General features: G+C 32.7%; 1 protein-coding gene across 5 annotated transcripts in view; it reads left to right on the plus strand.

Annotated features, from left to right (window-relative positions):
* LOC117170376 (band 4.1-like protein 4) overlaps positions 1 to 17124 on the plus strand; it is a 286040-nt gene that overhangs the window by 260350 nt on the left and 8566 nt on the right. For 4 of the 5 annotated variants that reach the window (XR_004466777.1, XM_033357134.1, XM_033357133.1 and 1 more), the window contains 8 exons: positions 6914 to 7034; positions 7228 to 7315; positions 7402 to 7518; positions 9938 to 10498; positions 13408 to 13622; positions 13704 to 13779; positions 13859 to 13944; positions 15469 to 15624. Coding sequence is in view for 4 of the 5 variants with exons in the window: in XM_033357134.1 (XP_033213025.1) it covers positions 6914 to 7034; positions 7228 to 7315; positions 7402 to 7518; positions 9938 to 10498; positions 13408 to 13622; positions 13704 to 13779; positions 13859 to 13944; positions 15469 to 15624 (1420 nt within the window). In the remaining variant the exon portion in view is untranslated. The remainder of the gene's footprint in view (positions 1 to 6913; positions 7035 to 7227; positions 7316 to 7401; positions 7519 to 9937; positions 10499 to 13407; positions 13623 to 13703; positions 13780 to 13858; positions 13945 to 15468; positions 15625 to 17124) is intronic. The other variant, XM_033357135.1, reaches the window with a different exon arrangement.

Raw genomic sequence — 17124 nt, forward strand, 5'->3', positions numbered from 1 at the left:
AAACAATTTCAATCCGAAAACCTCCAACTTGGAACTGTTAAAAATTTGATAAACTAGTCTTGTAGTAATAATAATTTATTTCTCTCATGTAAATCCTTATGGATATTTACATATATGAAATGAATTACTAAAGTCCACTCACAATCTATGTACTAATTAACAATCTATGAGCCCTTCCCATTTTTTATTCAACAGCTTTGGATTCTTGGGCCTTCGATTCGAATTCTTTCGCATATCTGCAAAGACCGACGATCGGTTCCTCGTTCAAATTTTGCACAAATTAACAACGATCTGATTATTGCCATCTTTTAACAGCCGATTAGCGACTTCATTTACCCACTTTTATTCAATTTGCTCTCGTGCCCTCTCGCATACCCACATGTGCTCCATATCGTCGTCTTCTTCTCCACGAAATCTACAGTCTACATTATTGTTCTCTTTATTTCCTACTTTCCCTACGTTCCCACATCGGGGTATTGTCCACTGAATTTTATTTGGAAGACTCAACTTTCGATTCTTCCGGTAACCTTCCCCTCCCACTGCTGTCCTCCAACTTTTGTACTGATTACAGTAAGAAGATTTTTCTATTTTTACCCCATCTTCACGTTTTTCCTTCTCCAATAATTTGATAGTGCCCCTCCCGAGTGCACCTGGAATTATATTTTCGCTACTTTTATCTCCTACCCGAGTAAAAATGATTCGACTTGAGTTCGACTTGAATTGCCCCCAATCAAGACATGCTGAAGTCGAAAAGGTCGACTTGAGCATGTCTCAGTTTTTAGACAGAGCCAGACTTCAATTTATGCCTTGGAGAGAAGTTTATATGTATATGAATAGAGCGTATTATTATTTATTTATGCATAATATTTTGATACTACCTGTTTACTTGATTAGTTTTTTGTGCGCCTGTGAACTGTATTATAAATCGGATCTTTAGCCCGCGCGTGAGTTGACTAGCCGCTATCGACTTGATACGTTAATAATGTTTTGAATATTAATTCGATTGGGCTAGAATTTTCCAGAAAACTTCTTTGTAATGTTGCCAACAGATTTCTCGCTGAAATTTTTTTGTTGCTCAAAATTTGCTCGATAAGCGAAGCGCTGAAAGTTAGAGAAGGCCGATAAGCGCCAGGCGTCGGAAAAAATTAACAACCATTTTTTTTAAATAAATTTTTAAATAACTTTCGCTCTATTAGTCAATAGACATTTCAAACTACATTTTTTGAAAATTTTATTCAAAAATCCTTAATGCTGACTGACTGCGCACGAATTGAAGTGAAAAGCGAACCAAAATTAATTTTTACAACAAAGCCAGTTCTTTGGCTTTAATTAGAAAACTAAAAAAGCTACAACTTTTTGCCTATGGGAAAAAAGATGCGCAATGAAATTCTGCATCTATATATGGTCTTTACAATTTAAAATTCGAAGATGTTTAAGAAAGCTTCCAGGGGTCATGGCCATAAATGTAAGACGAAGGCATATGTCAAAACTCAGTTTTGAGACTCAGCCAGACATCGATGTCTTGAAGGCCAACTCAAGACAAAACCAAGTGGAACTCAAGTCGAAGCATTTTTACTCGGGTACCCACCCTATGAATTGCTTCACCCCGAAAACTGCCAAAGATTGTTTCAGATTAGTGCCCCAGGTCGTGGAATCTTTGTTTTTAACTGCTCTTAATTCCTTATTGAGGCCGATTTTGGGCAGTCTATCCTCTTCCATATTAAGGATTTCTAACAGATAGTTATCTGCCCTTTTTTTCTTCTATCTCAAGCCTGCACCTGCCTGTGATAAACTGGTGTTGTTTTTTGATACTATAAAAATTCATAGCCAGATTTTTATTCAATTTTATGCAGAAAGCCTTCAAAATATTCAAATGAAAGTTTATAAAGTAGTTTCGGGTTTATCTTGATTTTAGTACTTTTATGTTTCTCTAATTAGAAGACTTATCAATAGGGACTTTATGTCAATTTATTATGTTATGAAGGTCAACTATATTTTTTTAATACAGAAGTGGACATTTTTTAATTTAATAAGGAAATGGTTATTGGGAAGTAGTTTGGTTCAAACGGTAATACGCTTCGGTTGCTTCAGTGTGACCATTGATCAGGCAAATTATCGTGGGTAAGTGACAATGCAGTAAAGCGAAATTAAAGTTTTATGAAAATTACGCTTCAGTTCTCTGGATTTATTCTGTTGTGTCACGCATAAATATGAAATTTAATAGGAAATAAGAAAAAAGGATACCGGCTAAACTGACATTTTTTTCGCAACAACTTACGTCCACTCGAATAGAGATATCGAGTTTCCCATCTGGGAAATTAAATAAAAGGCCATAAAGAACGTGTGTATATTTCTAGATTTTTTAAATCACAACCGTCGGTATCGTAGGAATAATATAACGTGTGTAATCACGTGGCCTTAAGTGTCAAAAAATTTAAAAAATGATTCCGGAAATTTTTTAAATTAATTATTCTTTCTTTCAAAAATACAAAGTTATATATTACCGGTTCTGGATGTTTTAATACTAGCAATATTTTAATATTTCTTTACAAATTCTTCTACAGAATAGAAAAACAATTTAGAAAAGTAATTACAACTATAAAACTTATGGATTTAAATCTATTTTTAAGCCAATAAATGTGTTTAATTTAAGTTGAAATTACGATCAGAAACAGGCAAAGATATAATGATGTTTTTAGTGCGAAACACAAAATGGCGGAAACTAACACTGACAAAAATCCCTTCAAGGGAATTTTTTTAGTACATGTACATGCGCTTATTTGTGTCGACTCGAAAAGAGAGATCACGCCAGCGACGTGGCCAGGATTTTTTCCGGGTGGAGGGGGGGGCTTCGATTTTTTTTCGGAGGGGGCTTGTGTTTATATATAGGCAAAGAGTGGGGGAAAAGGGAATTGAGTAATGAAGATACTTATTTTCAGGGAGGGCCTAGGGCGCGCGAGTGTTGGTTCTCGCGCTTCGCGCTCAATGTTGTATTTATCTCGCGCTTCGCGCTCGATTATGTATTTACCTCGCGCTACGCGCTCGGTCTTTATATTTTCGCACATTCTTGCGCAAACATTTTAAAATTAAGACTCAAAACATCCACGACTGTAATTTTGTGATTGTGAATTCTTTCATTAGAAAAGCTTAGCTCGAGAGTTTGAGCGCAAAAGGTTAATTTTTTAACTTTATGTTTTAGGATTAAAATGAAATCTACTCGTCCTATCAAAAAATAATTAATAATAAATTTATAGATCTTTTTAGGCGAACAACTTTTGTCTGGTAATTTAAGTTCATAATTGTGTCGTTTTTTCAAACAAATTTAATATTTTTATTCAGAATGTTATTTTCTACGACTAAAGCAAAAACTCACTGTCCTATCAAAAATTATAGGTCTTTTTTGGATGAACAAGTGTTGTCTCATTTTTTTTCGTAGCTTATATCTTAAAGTGATTCATTCTTAATTTGTAGTTCTTTCCAGGGCGCGCAATTTGAGCTTCTTCATTTTTTTCGTATCTTGCATAGTTTGACCAAAAAATGGAATTTTTTATTTTTTCATTATATTTGGTACGATCAAATTTGGAGTGTTCAGCTTCTCAAACAAATTGAAAAAGTTGTTATAATCTTGTAGGGTTTTCGAAAAACAAAGTTTTTCGTCTCTTGACTTTTTTTCAAATCATGCGTTTTTTGTTAAAAAAGTTCATTTTAGTTTTTTTTTTGGGTTTTGAAAATGCTCTAACTCTGATAATTTTCTTTTTATAGAAAAAAGTCATTAAGATAAATTGTTTGAGTTTCTGAGAATTATGAACAACTCTACATAGAATTTTCAAATCTTGAAAAAATGTGGTTTCAAACATTTTTGGTACGATCAAATTTGGAATTTTCAACTTTTCGACCAAATTAAAAAAGTTGTCATCATAATCTTGTAGGGCTTTCGAAAAGCAAAGTCTTTCTTCTTCTGACTTTTTTTCATATCATGCATTGTTTGGCTTAAAATGTTCATTTTAGTTTGTTTTTTGGATTTTGAAAATGCTCTAACTCTGATAATATTCTTTTTATAAAAAAAGTAAGAAGGATAAATTGTTTAAGTTTTGAAGTACTATGAACAAACGTGCATAGAATTTATACATCTGGAAAAAATGTGGTTTCAAACATTTTTTGTACGATCAAATTTTTAATTTTCAAATTTTTGACCAAATTGAAAAAGTTGTTATCATAATCTTGTAGGGCTTTCAAAAAGCAACATTTTTCTTTTCCAGACTTTTTTTCGTATCATGCGTTGTTTGGCTTGAATCGTTCATTTTAGTTTGTTTTTCTGGATTTTGAAAATGCTATAACTCTAGTAATTTTTGATTTTTCAAAAAAAGTCATTCGGATAAATTGTTAATTTTTTTAATTCTATGAATAACCGTATAGAGAATTTTTGAATTTTTAAAAAAGTAGTATTAAAAATATTCAAAATGTGCCCACTTTTTGAATTTTCATCCAAAATGGCTGGTTTGACCTTTAGTTTAGGACATTAAACGAGTGTACGAAAGGGCAATCTAATAGAATAATTGTTTCAAAAGTTATCGTGTTCACATACAGACAGGCATACATACATACAAACAGACAGACAGACACATTCGTAAAAACCTTTTTTCGGATTCAGGGGGTCTCAAAACGTGGAAATGCATGGAACGGGAGAGAGGTCTTATCATGGTGACGTCAATGTTTTTGAATCTCGTGATAGGCTCGAGCCTTGGGTCCTCGCCTGCTACTCCCCCCCCCATCTCCCCAATACCCCCCTCTCTCACTCTCTCTGTGTGTGCGCGCGCGCGTGTGTGTGTGTGTGTGATATTGAATTATTCGTATTAAAATAAAAAAAGATACAATAAAGTTGACATGGTAATCATATACACAATTTAGTGAGTAAATATTACAACGTGCTGGTAATTTTTTTTGCAGGTAAATATTACCCTGAAATCGGGATAAAGATTAATTAAACTTTCTTTTGTTTTTTCTGTGTTTCACTCCCAAAAGAAAGTTGTCATCCCTATTAAAATTAAAAATAAAGAACTTTGTTTTTCTCAATATGCCCTAATATCAGAAACCTTGCGTGCACTTCTCTTAATATATCAAAATTCAAATAAAAAATGTCAAGAGTGACACAATTCCGAGTTCGTTTTAGCACCTAATTGAAAAGTTGGGAACCAAGCTCGATTTGTTTTCGCACAAACGAGGTGAAAATGAGGAATGTCTAAAGCGATAATCAGTCGATTCGTGTATACGATTTTGCCTGATCGAAACCCTGTCCATAATTACACGAGTGACTGAACTTATACAAGAAGATGGCAATGCGGTGGTGCGGTCCCTCCATCAAAACAACGAGAGAAAATAAAGTACCTTGCGCAGGTCGGAGCCGATATTCATCAAAGTCAGTGATTCAATTAACAAACTATAGGATGATTTCCAAAGGGATAGTACCTATACGTTACCTGGTAATCAGCTCGAGGTTGTGCGCCACGATGCGAAATTCCAAGTGAAGCTGGAATGCGAAGTGTGAACACCGGGAGCGGATGTCGTTAACATCCTTACTAATTTATTTCGAATTAATTAAGCCCCTTCGTGACACTGACCACGTGGCCAAAAATATCAGCCGTGGGTGTGTCCAATGGCCATACACTACATGTGCCTTTTAAGCGCCACCGAAGAACTCGTCAGCTCATGAATACCTGTTATGCATATACCTATATCCGTAAGAAATTCAATTCAAGTTTTTAAAAACCACTTTATATACTGTTTACAGCTCGGCCCTTTAAGCTTTTTTTTTTTTTTTTTTTTTTTAATGGGGAAAAGTGATTTATTTCATCCTGGACTTCATAAAATAGTTATAATTAAATTTGGATTGAATCCAACTTTGCAAGTGTTTGAATTTTGTATAATTCAGAATTTCAGCGTCTTTGAGTTTACACATTTCGATTAAAAAGAAACCGATTCGAGACCAAAAGCATTCAAATTTTGATGGAAGAAATTATTCGTACCAAAATTTTGGTATACGTATTCTTATTAAAACAACTTTGGTTTATAAAATATTCTTGACTCAACGTCTGAAAAACAGCAAATTGATATTTATATAAGCAAAAAACCTTATTTATTCCCACTTCTTTCAGTCATCTTCTACAATGAAATATTCAATTTCAACAATATTCTAATCACCTCATACTTTCTAATCATCTTTATCTTTGGAATTAAAATAGGAGAAACCTTCTACGGTGTATATAATGCAACCTATAGTAGATAATCAATTATTCAAAGTACAAATATACGTGTAATAGTCAATTTAATCTTAATTTTTAACTTTACATACATTAGTATTTTTAATTAATAATTAATCACTGTATGGAGGTTCTCCCTGTTTTTAAATATCAAGTTTTAAATTTTATGGTAGAATAAAAAAAACTATTTCGAAGATGAGAATCCAAAAAACTAATTCATATACGCTCGTTTAAGTTTGAGCGTGGAAAATATATTTTTAATTGATTTTCTGTTTTTTGAATAAAGTACACTTTTTAAAGGGTGTGGGTTCAGTGTTTCGAGATTAGGAACAGCCAATTTCCACATACTATTGTAAATCTTAAAAATTTGAAATAATATAATAAAATTTAAGTGTCATAAGGACCTAAGAAAAAAACATCAAGTTTAAACAAAGAAAAATTTCAACATTAAATAAATAAAATAACACTTTAAAAGGCATGTTTATAAAAAATATGATATTTATAAATAAGTTTTATGTTTACAAAAATAGTTCACTATTTCTGTTTTTTATACTGCCTTAATTGAGTTGAGAAAGCCATTTAATTTTAAGTTCTTATTGATTAAAAATGTTATTTGGTATCTCTAAAAATATTAATCTTCTAAATTCTGATTTTAGCTGAACTCGGAGATTACGATCCCAGGAGGCACTCCATCGGCTACGTGACCGAATTTCGATTCCTGGCGAATCAGACATCCGAGCTTGAATCAAGAATAGTGGAGCTACATAAAACTTTACTGTAAGTCTCAAATTAGAACTCCATTAGTTTCTCTTATTCAAATATTGAAATTGGAACAGGAGGAACTTTATTACTTTCATCCATGAAATGTGGTCACCTTGACAGATCTGTACAAAAAGTTATATAGTGTTTTAATCTTTAATTAGGAAATTTGATTTTAATTTCGCTTTTTCTAAGATTGATATTTTTTTAGAGGACAGTTACCATCGGCGGCAGAGCTTAATTACTTGGATAAAGTAAAATGGCTTGAAATGTACGGTGTCGACTTACATCCAGTTTTGGTACGTGCCAAACTCGTTGTAAGAACTAACTCCCATCACATCACGCGTCAAACCTAAACGAGTTAAAAATTCCAATTCCTTTTCAGGGTGAGGACAACGTCGAGTACTTTTTGGGACTGACTCCGAGTGGTATAATATTATTACGCAACAAAACCAAAGTGGGAAATTACTACTGGCCCCGAATCAACAAAATCTATTATAAGGTTTGATCTTGTTATTTGAAGGAATACGCTGTGATATACTACGGGTGTTTCATTTTGGGTGTAATTATTTATGCTTATTTCATGAGCACTTAGCTCCAATATAAGCATCAAATGAATTTATCTACTTATAAAGGGAAGTTTTCTTTAACAAAGGAAAAACAAAAAGGAGACTTTCAATATTTTCCTATGTTTCTGTTTTACCGAAAATCTTATTTTCACAAAATCAGAGAGCTCATCAACATATCAATCTATGTATTCTGATACAATGAACAATTTTTATTAACATTCGATAGTGTTATATTCCAAATTAAAATAAAAGTTTTCTTCATACAAACAATGTAACTTTTGTTTAACTTTTTAAGTCGTTATTGACTAATCAAGATTAATGTTTTCCCAACGTTTCCCGATGTTTTCCTAACTAATACTGCATATACAGTGCGATGATTTAAATTCAAGTAAAAGTAAATTGAAAACATTAAGTATATTAGCTTTCTAACTTTTTAAATTAATTTATCATTTATAGCGCTTTAATGAGATTAAATTTAGTATAAAACCAATTAGGAACTCTTTAGAGCCGAGATTTTAAATATATTCAAAAAGAAAAATATTAGAGTGATTCGACTTTCGATGGATAAATATGAAATTCATCTACTTTGTACATAATTTTAGTTCTTCTTGCATTGAGAATTTGGATATTTATATGGATCTTCAATTTTAATTCAAAGAGGCTTTAAAGGTGATTTTTGTATCCGGTATCGCTTACTTTGATCAATCGGAATATTTTTCTCTCGAACTTCTAGACAGTTAGTTTCCTATAGAGAACTTTGAGATCATCTGTAAGTTTTGCTTCCCAATGGTCTACCTTTTGAAACTCGGAAATTCCATAGCGAATATCTTTTAACTAGATATGTTAGATCGTATTGATGGAGTATTCCTTTACTTGGCACCAATTTAAATGAAATTTACTTTTATTAAACGTGAATCAAATTTGATAGCTCTTGGGCTATGAAATTTGAATCTCGTTTAATTTTTTTATATATTTAAAAAATGTTATCCTTTGATTTATTTTGAAATCATATACTGAAAGGTTCCATTTTTTAATATTTTTTATTCCCAAAGGCATCCAATTTCAAACATTTTCATTTGTAAATCATCCCATTTTTAAGTTTTCTAAGAGTTCAACGATTTCTAACAATTTTAACGTAGCTTTAAAAGATTTCGGAAAAATATCTGTGGATTTTGAGAAGTTTTAAAAAATTTCGAAGTTTCTGAGGTATTCGAAAATATTTCAAAGGTTTTTAATTATCTTAAGTGATTTTAACAGATTTCAAGCGATTTTAAATAGTTTCTAAAGAATATAGAGAATTGTAAAATATTTCCAAGACTTTTGAATAATATCTGCGAGTTTTAACTGATTTAAGAAGATTTCTAGAGATTTTGAGAAATCTTAAGAATTTTATAGTGTTTTTAATGAGTTTCAAAATATTACAGGGCCTATCAAACACATTTTAAAGGTTACAATGGATTTCAAAGAATTTTTAGGAATTTCAAAGTATTTGCAAATATTTCGAGGCACTTTCAAAAGGATTGCAAGTTTCTTTAAATCATTTTAAGGGGTTTCACATATTTTGTAAGGTTTTTAAGTGAATCAAGAAGATTTTAGGATATTTCCAAAAATATTTTGAGTTTCATGACCCAAAAAAGAATTTTAAGGAGTTTCACAGGGTTTTTATGGATTTTAACTAATTTTAGAAGACTTAAATGGATTCAGATAAATTTTAACGATTTTGTAAAAGTTTTCAATGAGTTTCAAAATATTTCAATTAATATTACAAAACTTCCTTCTGAAGTTATTTTTAAAGATTTCGAGGGGTTTCATATGATTTGAAGTGATTTCTAAACATTTTAAGAAATTTCAGAGGATTTGTAGGAATTGAAAAATATTTTTAAATTAGCCAAATTTATGGGAATTTACGGACTTTCAAAATGTTTCAGTCAATCATGAAGGATTTAAACCAATTTGTAAGGGTTTCTAAGCGTTTTAAATTATTTTAAGGGATTTGATGGCGTTTCAGAGAAATTTATAGTATTTCATGCACTTTCAAAACATTTCAATGCATTTTAAGAAATTTTGAAAGGTTTTACAATATGTCAAGAATGGTCGAACCTCCATTTAATACTGAGGCATAAGTATTTCAAGAAAACCAAATATTTATTTGTGTTTTTTATAGGGTTGGTGACCATATTTTAAGTATTAGAGGTTATACATAAGTAGAGAGCTTAGTCGATTAAGAGTACGGTTTCAGTGCAATACAACTCAGTACTTAAAATATATAAATATTCCAAATCGGGAGTGTTTGTTTGTCTGCTAGTTACGGTGAATTAAAATACCGAAAATGATAAAAAGTCTAAATTTCAGGGTAAGTACTTCATGCTACGAGTGAGTGAAAAGAACTCCGAGGAAAGGACTCATGGTTTCGAAACACCATCAAAAGGAGCCTGCAGACACCTGTGGAAATGTTGCCAGGAACACCAAGCATTTTTCCGATTGATGGCTACAGGACCTCCTCCATTGAGTCCGTATTCTCGTTTCCGATCCTACAGTCCACCTTCGGGTTCGGGTTCGGAAAAGCACCTTTCAATAAGAAGGAATCCACCTCCTTTCCAAAGGGCACCCAGTAGAAGAGCTCAGCGTCGGGTGGTGGAAGGTCAAGAAATGGTTGGTCCCTTCATTGAGGCACCACCTATTAATTCGAATCCTGGGATCATAAGCAATAACAAAATATGTAGTAATGTTCACAATGCTCACAATATTCACAACGTTCATAATGTTCACAATGTTCACAACTCTCATACTCCGAGACATGTTAGCTCGAGTCCAAGAAGCACGAGGAGTGCACCCTGGACGCAACATCAACCTCGTGGTCTCTACACGTCGTCTAGTCCTCGATCCGTCCGTTCTGCAGGAACGGCTCCAGCTGTAAGTTTTTTTTTTCAATTTAATCATTATTACGATCATTTTTAATCTCTGTATAAATAGGGTTTCGACCTGTCACCCTGACTTGATGTACAAAGGGAACGTCTACTAAAGATGTGCTAAAGTTATCTCAAGTTCAAAAATGAGAATTGTTGAAAATGATTGGCAAAATAATAATATTACCATTCTTAATTGTAACTAATCTTGAAAGAGAACTGAAGTTAAAGTTTATAACACAATATTTCAGGGTCCGATTTTTTATTTAATATTAATTATTTAGAGTTCCGTGTTTTTTTTTCTCTTCAGATAAAAGTTGTAATTCTTATTTAATCATAATGTCCCAGGGCTCATTTTATTTCTTGAAATATTCGATACAAATACCTTTGGTACGTTTTCATTAACAAAATTGTATTTAGGAATTATACACGGCTCTACAACGAGAAGATTGATACACAGCTCTACAACGTTAGGATTAAATAAGATTTGCAACTTTACCAAAAGAGAAAGCAAAAACATAAGACTCTAAATAACTATTGCTAAATAAAGAACTTCAACATAAAATATTTTTTTCTAAAGTTTGGCTTTCGTTCTGTTCCAAATTTAATTACAATTAACAATGCGAATATTTTCCTCGATTTTATCAATAATTTTTAACAATACTCTATCTTGAACTTGTGATAAGTTTAGCACATCCTCAATTAAGTAAGGATGATTTTAGAAAGCTTAGACCCGCTCCCCCCTGAATTCGTAAGATTTGTGCTACTTCCCTCTCCCCTTCTCAAGCAAGATTTGATACTTTTCAAAGATTTGAAAAGGAAAATTTTCAAAAGGATTTCGAAAGATTTGAAAAATTGCCAGTGATTTGAAAGGATTTTAACAGATTTCAAGGAATTTTAGGGCATTTCAAAGGCTACAAGTATTTAAAAGAATAAAAATTTTTTATGGATTTCAACGAGATTTATATAAATTTCTAGGGATCTCATAAGATTTCCAGAATTGAAGGGGCACACTGCATATGGGCGTAAGTACCAAAACCCGAATTTTACGGGAGAACTAAATAACTGTCTTAACTTTCACGGAAATAATTTTTTTTTAATTAAAAAACGTTTCGAGGTACTGTTAGGCTTTATCGAGCCATGAAACAAACATCCTGAAAGAAGCATCCTTCTCCGAGAAAACCTTTGTCAAAGGAACAGCGTGTCCCCATAAAATCTGATTTTCGTACATTAAAAGTTGCTTAACTGTTTTATTTTTCAACTAAAAAAAACAAGACAGTATTTTTGAGCTTTAGTTAGCTCTATTGAATCGCAAAAAGAGAGCTTTAAAAATGATAAACATGTGCTTCAGTTTTTACACATAAAAAGTAACTTTTGCAGCAACTATTTCTTTCCAAGAATTCATAATTTTTTACGGACAAACTTCAAAAAACCAGAATCGACACGTGCTCTGAAAATCAATGACGCCGCGGTGACACCACACTAGGAAGCATGGCACTTACGCCAGCAAGCATCGTGCACTGACTTTTTTTCCTAGACCTACTTTCGGGTCGAACTGGACCAAAATCTGAAAACGAGTTAGGGCAAAACAAGTAGTTTAATCCAATAAAGCGATTTTCGAAAATATGGCACCTACGCCCGTATGGAGTGTGGCCCTTCAATTTTAAGTAATTGCAAAAGTTTTTAGGTGTTTCAAGCAATCCCAAAGGACTGCGAGAGGTTCAACAGATTTCAAATAGTAAAAAATATTTAAAGAGTTTGATGAAATTACATAGTACAATTTCAGAGAGCATCTCAATTTTTTCGAGGGACATTACAAGATTTTATGGAACTTTCCAGGAAATTTAAGGATTTTAAGGAATTAAGAAAAAAATTCCGTGGATTACAATGGATTTTAAGGGATATCATGGGATTTTAAGAAATGTCGAAATATTTGAAAAGAAGTCACAGGATTTTAAGAAACAGCTTAGTATTTTCATGAATTTCAAAGAAGTTTAAGGGGGATTTGATTTTTTCTGAGTGCAAAGTCTCCTTTTAAAGTCACATAGATATATTTATTAGGTAGATTTCACGTCAAATATTTAACTTGCCTTCGAATTAAGAAATGACTCATCTATTCATATATAATAAATTAATTTTAGTATTAAAGAAATCTTAATTGGCAAGTCGTTGAACCTATAACGAATTAATGTTTTAAATCCGCATGTAAATCTGAAATAAAACTGTAAAAATAATAAAAACTTTAATTTTAGAAGTTCCTTAATTAATACATTTCGTTGTTGGAATTGAAAAAATATTAATAATAAGAGCTTCTAAATTGAACTTCGCTAGAAATTTATTTTTAATTGTTAAAAAATTGTTTCTTTAGAACTTTCCTACTTCAAACGGAATCCAAATTAGTACTTATACGAATTCGCCTATTACAACTTTGAACTTAGGTGTGGATTTGAAAGGTTTTAAATTCTTTGAATTTCATTAAAAAAGAATTTTTTTAAATCTATAGAATATACCAAAAGTCGAACACTAAAATTAATGAAAATAGGAGTCTTTAAATTCATAAAAACCAGTAGACCAGTAAATCAGTAAACCAATCAGTAATGGAAGAAACGTTTTTAAGCCTTTTTCGGAAGAAGTAAAATATGTCGAACAATTCCTGTTTGTAAGCCTTTGAAGTTGGACAAGGTTCAAAAGTAATACCGTTTAAATTATACTGAAATCTATGTTGAGAAACTTTTACATTTGAAAGTAAAAATCAGAAGGTATAATAATCAGAAAGCTTCAAACTGTTGAATACAGAAGGAATTGAGATTGAAAACCCTCTGAAATTAGATAAAATTTAAATTTTGCAAGCTTTTGAATTAGGGATTATTCCAAAGTGAATGTACAAAATTATCAAGAAAGTTTTCCTTTTTACAGCTCTTAAGCAGACTCCAGCGAAGGAGTAGCTCAGTAGAGAGCCAAAGTTCAGGGGATAGTCATAGTCGTGGCGGTCACAGAAGAAGAAGTCATAGTCATAGTCATCGCAGACACAGTCGGCATTCCGATTGTGAATCTGAAATGTCGCGGGGGTCTGAACCCAGATCTGGTCACCGTAAGCATCGTCGGAAGCACAGAAGCTCTAGAAATTCTAGGTATTTATTCCTTAAATTTATCAAAGTTAAATAGAATTAAAGTACATCAAAGAAATTCTTTTTATCCTAAATTCTTTTTAGACACGAATTAATAGACTCCGAGCCCCAATGGAGAGAAGCTCAAAGGCGGAAAGGCGAAGGAGTTCAGCAAGCTGTCGTAAGTTTAAATAAGGAAATAAATGTACTAAAATTATCCACAATTATTGCAACTAATACTAACACTAAACATTCTACAGGTGAGTCACACCGAACCAAGAAGAAGACACAGAAGCAAACACAGAAGTCCTTCTCAAAAACAATCTCTTCCCGACGAGCTCAGAAAGTAAGTTTCCCTTCCCAAAAACCTAACTCAGTTAAATGTTATAAGAAATCTCTATAAATACTGTAATTAACCGTTTTGTAGATATTGTATAGAAAAGAATATGAATCCTTGCTTTTAAAAAATAACTACTCGAGAAAGCAATAATTTATTTTCGTTTGGAATAATTTTAAAACGGTGGGCACTCTGCTGTACAAATCAAATATGAAAAGTAGTTTTAGAGGACAAAAAGCACAATCAATGTTTAGCACAACTAAAATATCGTCAGACAGCACTTAAGTTATTGTTTAGAACTAGCCCCAATTCACAGCTAAATTTTGTTCAGAATGCTTAAAATTTGAATTTCTAATTGGGGGCCGTTTAAAAACTACGCCACACTGCCATGGGGGGAGGAGGTAACAAGTTCCATGACGATTTGTGATTTTTTACTTTTACTTTTTTTTTAAAGAAACATTCCCTTTTCCTCGAGGTTTCGCTTAAATGCCAACTGAATTTATAACACCCAAAAAGCAAATTCAACTATTTTTCGTTGAAAGTTGACCCTTTTCTAACTGAAGAGTCGACCATTATATTTTTGGTTAAGAATGAATCTCTTTTGGTAAAAAATTCTAGTATTTGTTTGAAGATTTTTTAACTATTTTGTTTTAAATATTTTGTTAAATCCAAAATTAGATTTTTTAACTGTACATTTAACTGTTTCATTTTTTTATGAAAACTGATCGCTCTTAGTTACAAATTCAACTATTAAACTTGTCATTGAGAATTCATTTTTTTGTTGGTGAAAATATACAAGTTTGTAAATTTAACTACTTTGTTGAACACCCATTTTATTGTTTCAAGATTGAACTTTTTCGTTTAAAATTTGTTTTGTTTTCTTTGTGAAATACATTTTTTCATCTCAAATTGTAGCTATTCTATTTTTGGTTGAAAATCGATCGTTTTTAGGTGAAAATTCAATGATTTGGTTCAGATAGATGTATTTTGTTGCAAATTCGACTTTTCTGGTACATATTAACCTTCTTGATTCAAACTTTAACTACATGGTTGAAAGTTGAAGTACTTTGCTAAATTCAACTTTTTTGTTGGAAATTTAATTATTTTCTTAAAAATTAACCTATTTGATTACAAATTGAACTATTTTGTTGCAGATTATAAATTACCTTTGTTTAAAGAATTTATTCCCTTATTTTCGGGAAAAATAGTCCCAATTCGAAAGTTAAAAGGGGGATGGGGGTTTTCAATATTTTTGACGTAACCTTTGCGGGAGAGTTCAAGTTTTGTCTGATCTCAGACAAAGAAGGTAGGAGAGTGGTATAGAACGTTTTGAAAATAGCGTGTCATATTTTTTAAACGGCCCTTTAGGCGATTTAGCCTGCTGCACAAAATGTTGTTTTTGAAAGTAGAAGCACATTGCACGGTTTTCTTGACGATCCTGTAAAAATTGGCGATTCTCAGATGATTTGTTGACGGCGTGCGAGCGTGGTGTGAGAGGAACTTTTTGGAAATGGCCAATGCAAATTTTTACAGACACTTGGAGTTCGGTCTAGTCGATACCACGGGAATGAGTGAACAGCAACGTCGCGAGATTCCATACATGGTGGTACGATCTCAAGCCATTCAGCAACAAATCGCCCTCCAGTCTAGCAATTGTCGATTGGATGATGTTGATACATCCGCGCCTAGGTACGATGATCTCAAGGCGGCCTCCAACCTCCACAGTCATCATCCTCTTCTGGAGGATGATACCGAATCCGTAGTCATTGTTTGAATTTGAACGGTCTTTTGCATGTGTCTTTTTTATTTATTTCGAGCATGTACGTAAGTTACTTTAAGCATGCCCTTATTATTTATTCGAAGCATGAACATGGTCCTTAAAATAAATCAATGTTATTAACTGCTTATCGCACTTGTTTATTTATTTCCTGGCTGATAATTCAAGCACCCGACGATACGCTTTTGCTACTCCATGGTCAAATTTTTTATACGTTCGAGCGATCCGGGTATTACGTAACAATCCCAGATAGCACACAGAATTCTGTGAAAATCACCTGAAACTCGCAATTTAAGGTTGGGTAATATTTCACGGTGAGGTTCATGAAAGTTTGGAAGATTTATATAACTCTCAATTCGATGCGCAGAAGTATTCTATGGCACTTATGGCTGCGCAGTAGTATTTTTTTGACCCCCTTGAATACATCTGGACATACGTATCATGATTGTTTCTAATGTTTATAAATAAAATAAAAGTTACAAAATAATTTAAAATTTAATCATTTTATAAATATGGAGAATAGTCATAGTACGTATAAAACAACGATTGCTCCCTCGTAGGCGCCATAGAAATCTAATCCGCCTCGAATTAGATTACGTAAATCTTCGCAATCTACCCGAATCTAACCCTGCAATATTGCCTAACAAGCGGACATGTTCTTGGTTAAACGAACCTTGTTCTAGCCTCTCAGTGCAATATTCCCAACCTTACATTGCGAGTTTCAGGAAATATTCACGGAGTTTTTTATGTCATATATGGGATGAATCATAAACATTAGGGTAATCCAAAAAATTAGCTTTCGAATAAAGCGCATGATGGACCCCCCCCCCCCCATACTTTGTGAGGTTCCAAAAAATTCCCGCCAAGTTTGAACCAAATCGGTTACAATAAAGACCCTGCAAGGACCCGGAGAATCCCTCAAGATTAATCCGAGTAAAAATGCTTCGACTTGAGTTCGACTTGACTATGTCTTGAGTTCGTCCCCAAGACATCGATGTCTGGCTGCGTCTCGAAACAGAGTCAAGATATAGGCCTTCGTCTTATTTTTATGTCCGCGACAGGTAAAATAGCGTTTACTTGTCTTAAGTCGAGCCTTGTCTTGGCTAAGACGACGTTTACTTGACTCAAGGCGAGCCTTGTCTTGGTTGAGATTATCGAACCTTTTTTGGCTCATAAATGAGATTAAAATTGATGAATGAAAATTTTGTAATTATTAAATTAGTTATTTTTTATTAAAAAATTCAGAATCTATGGTCCTGAACAAGTATACCCCTTAAAAATTTTCTTTAAAAATATAAAAATTGTAACTTTCTAGAAGGATCTCCTAAGCCATTAGAAGTACGTAAAAAGAAACAGCATTTTCGGAATCATCGTCAAACAAGTATAATACAAATAACAATCCGTAAAGAAGT

The sequence above is a fragment of the Belonocnema kinseyi genome, chromosome 3, assembly GCF_010883055.1.
Source record: "Belonocnema kinseyi isolate 2016_QV_RU_SX_M_011 chromosome 3, B_treatae_v1, whole genome shotgun sequence".
Lineage (NCBI taxonomy): Eukaryota > Metazoa > Arthropoda > Insecta > Hymenoptera > Cynipidae > Belonocnema > Belonocnema kinseyi.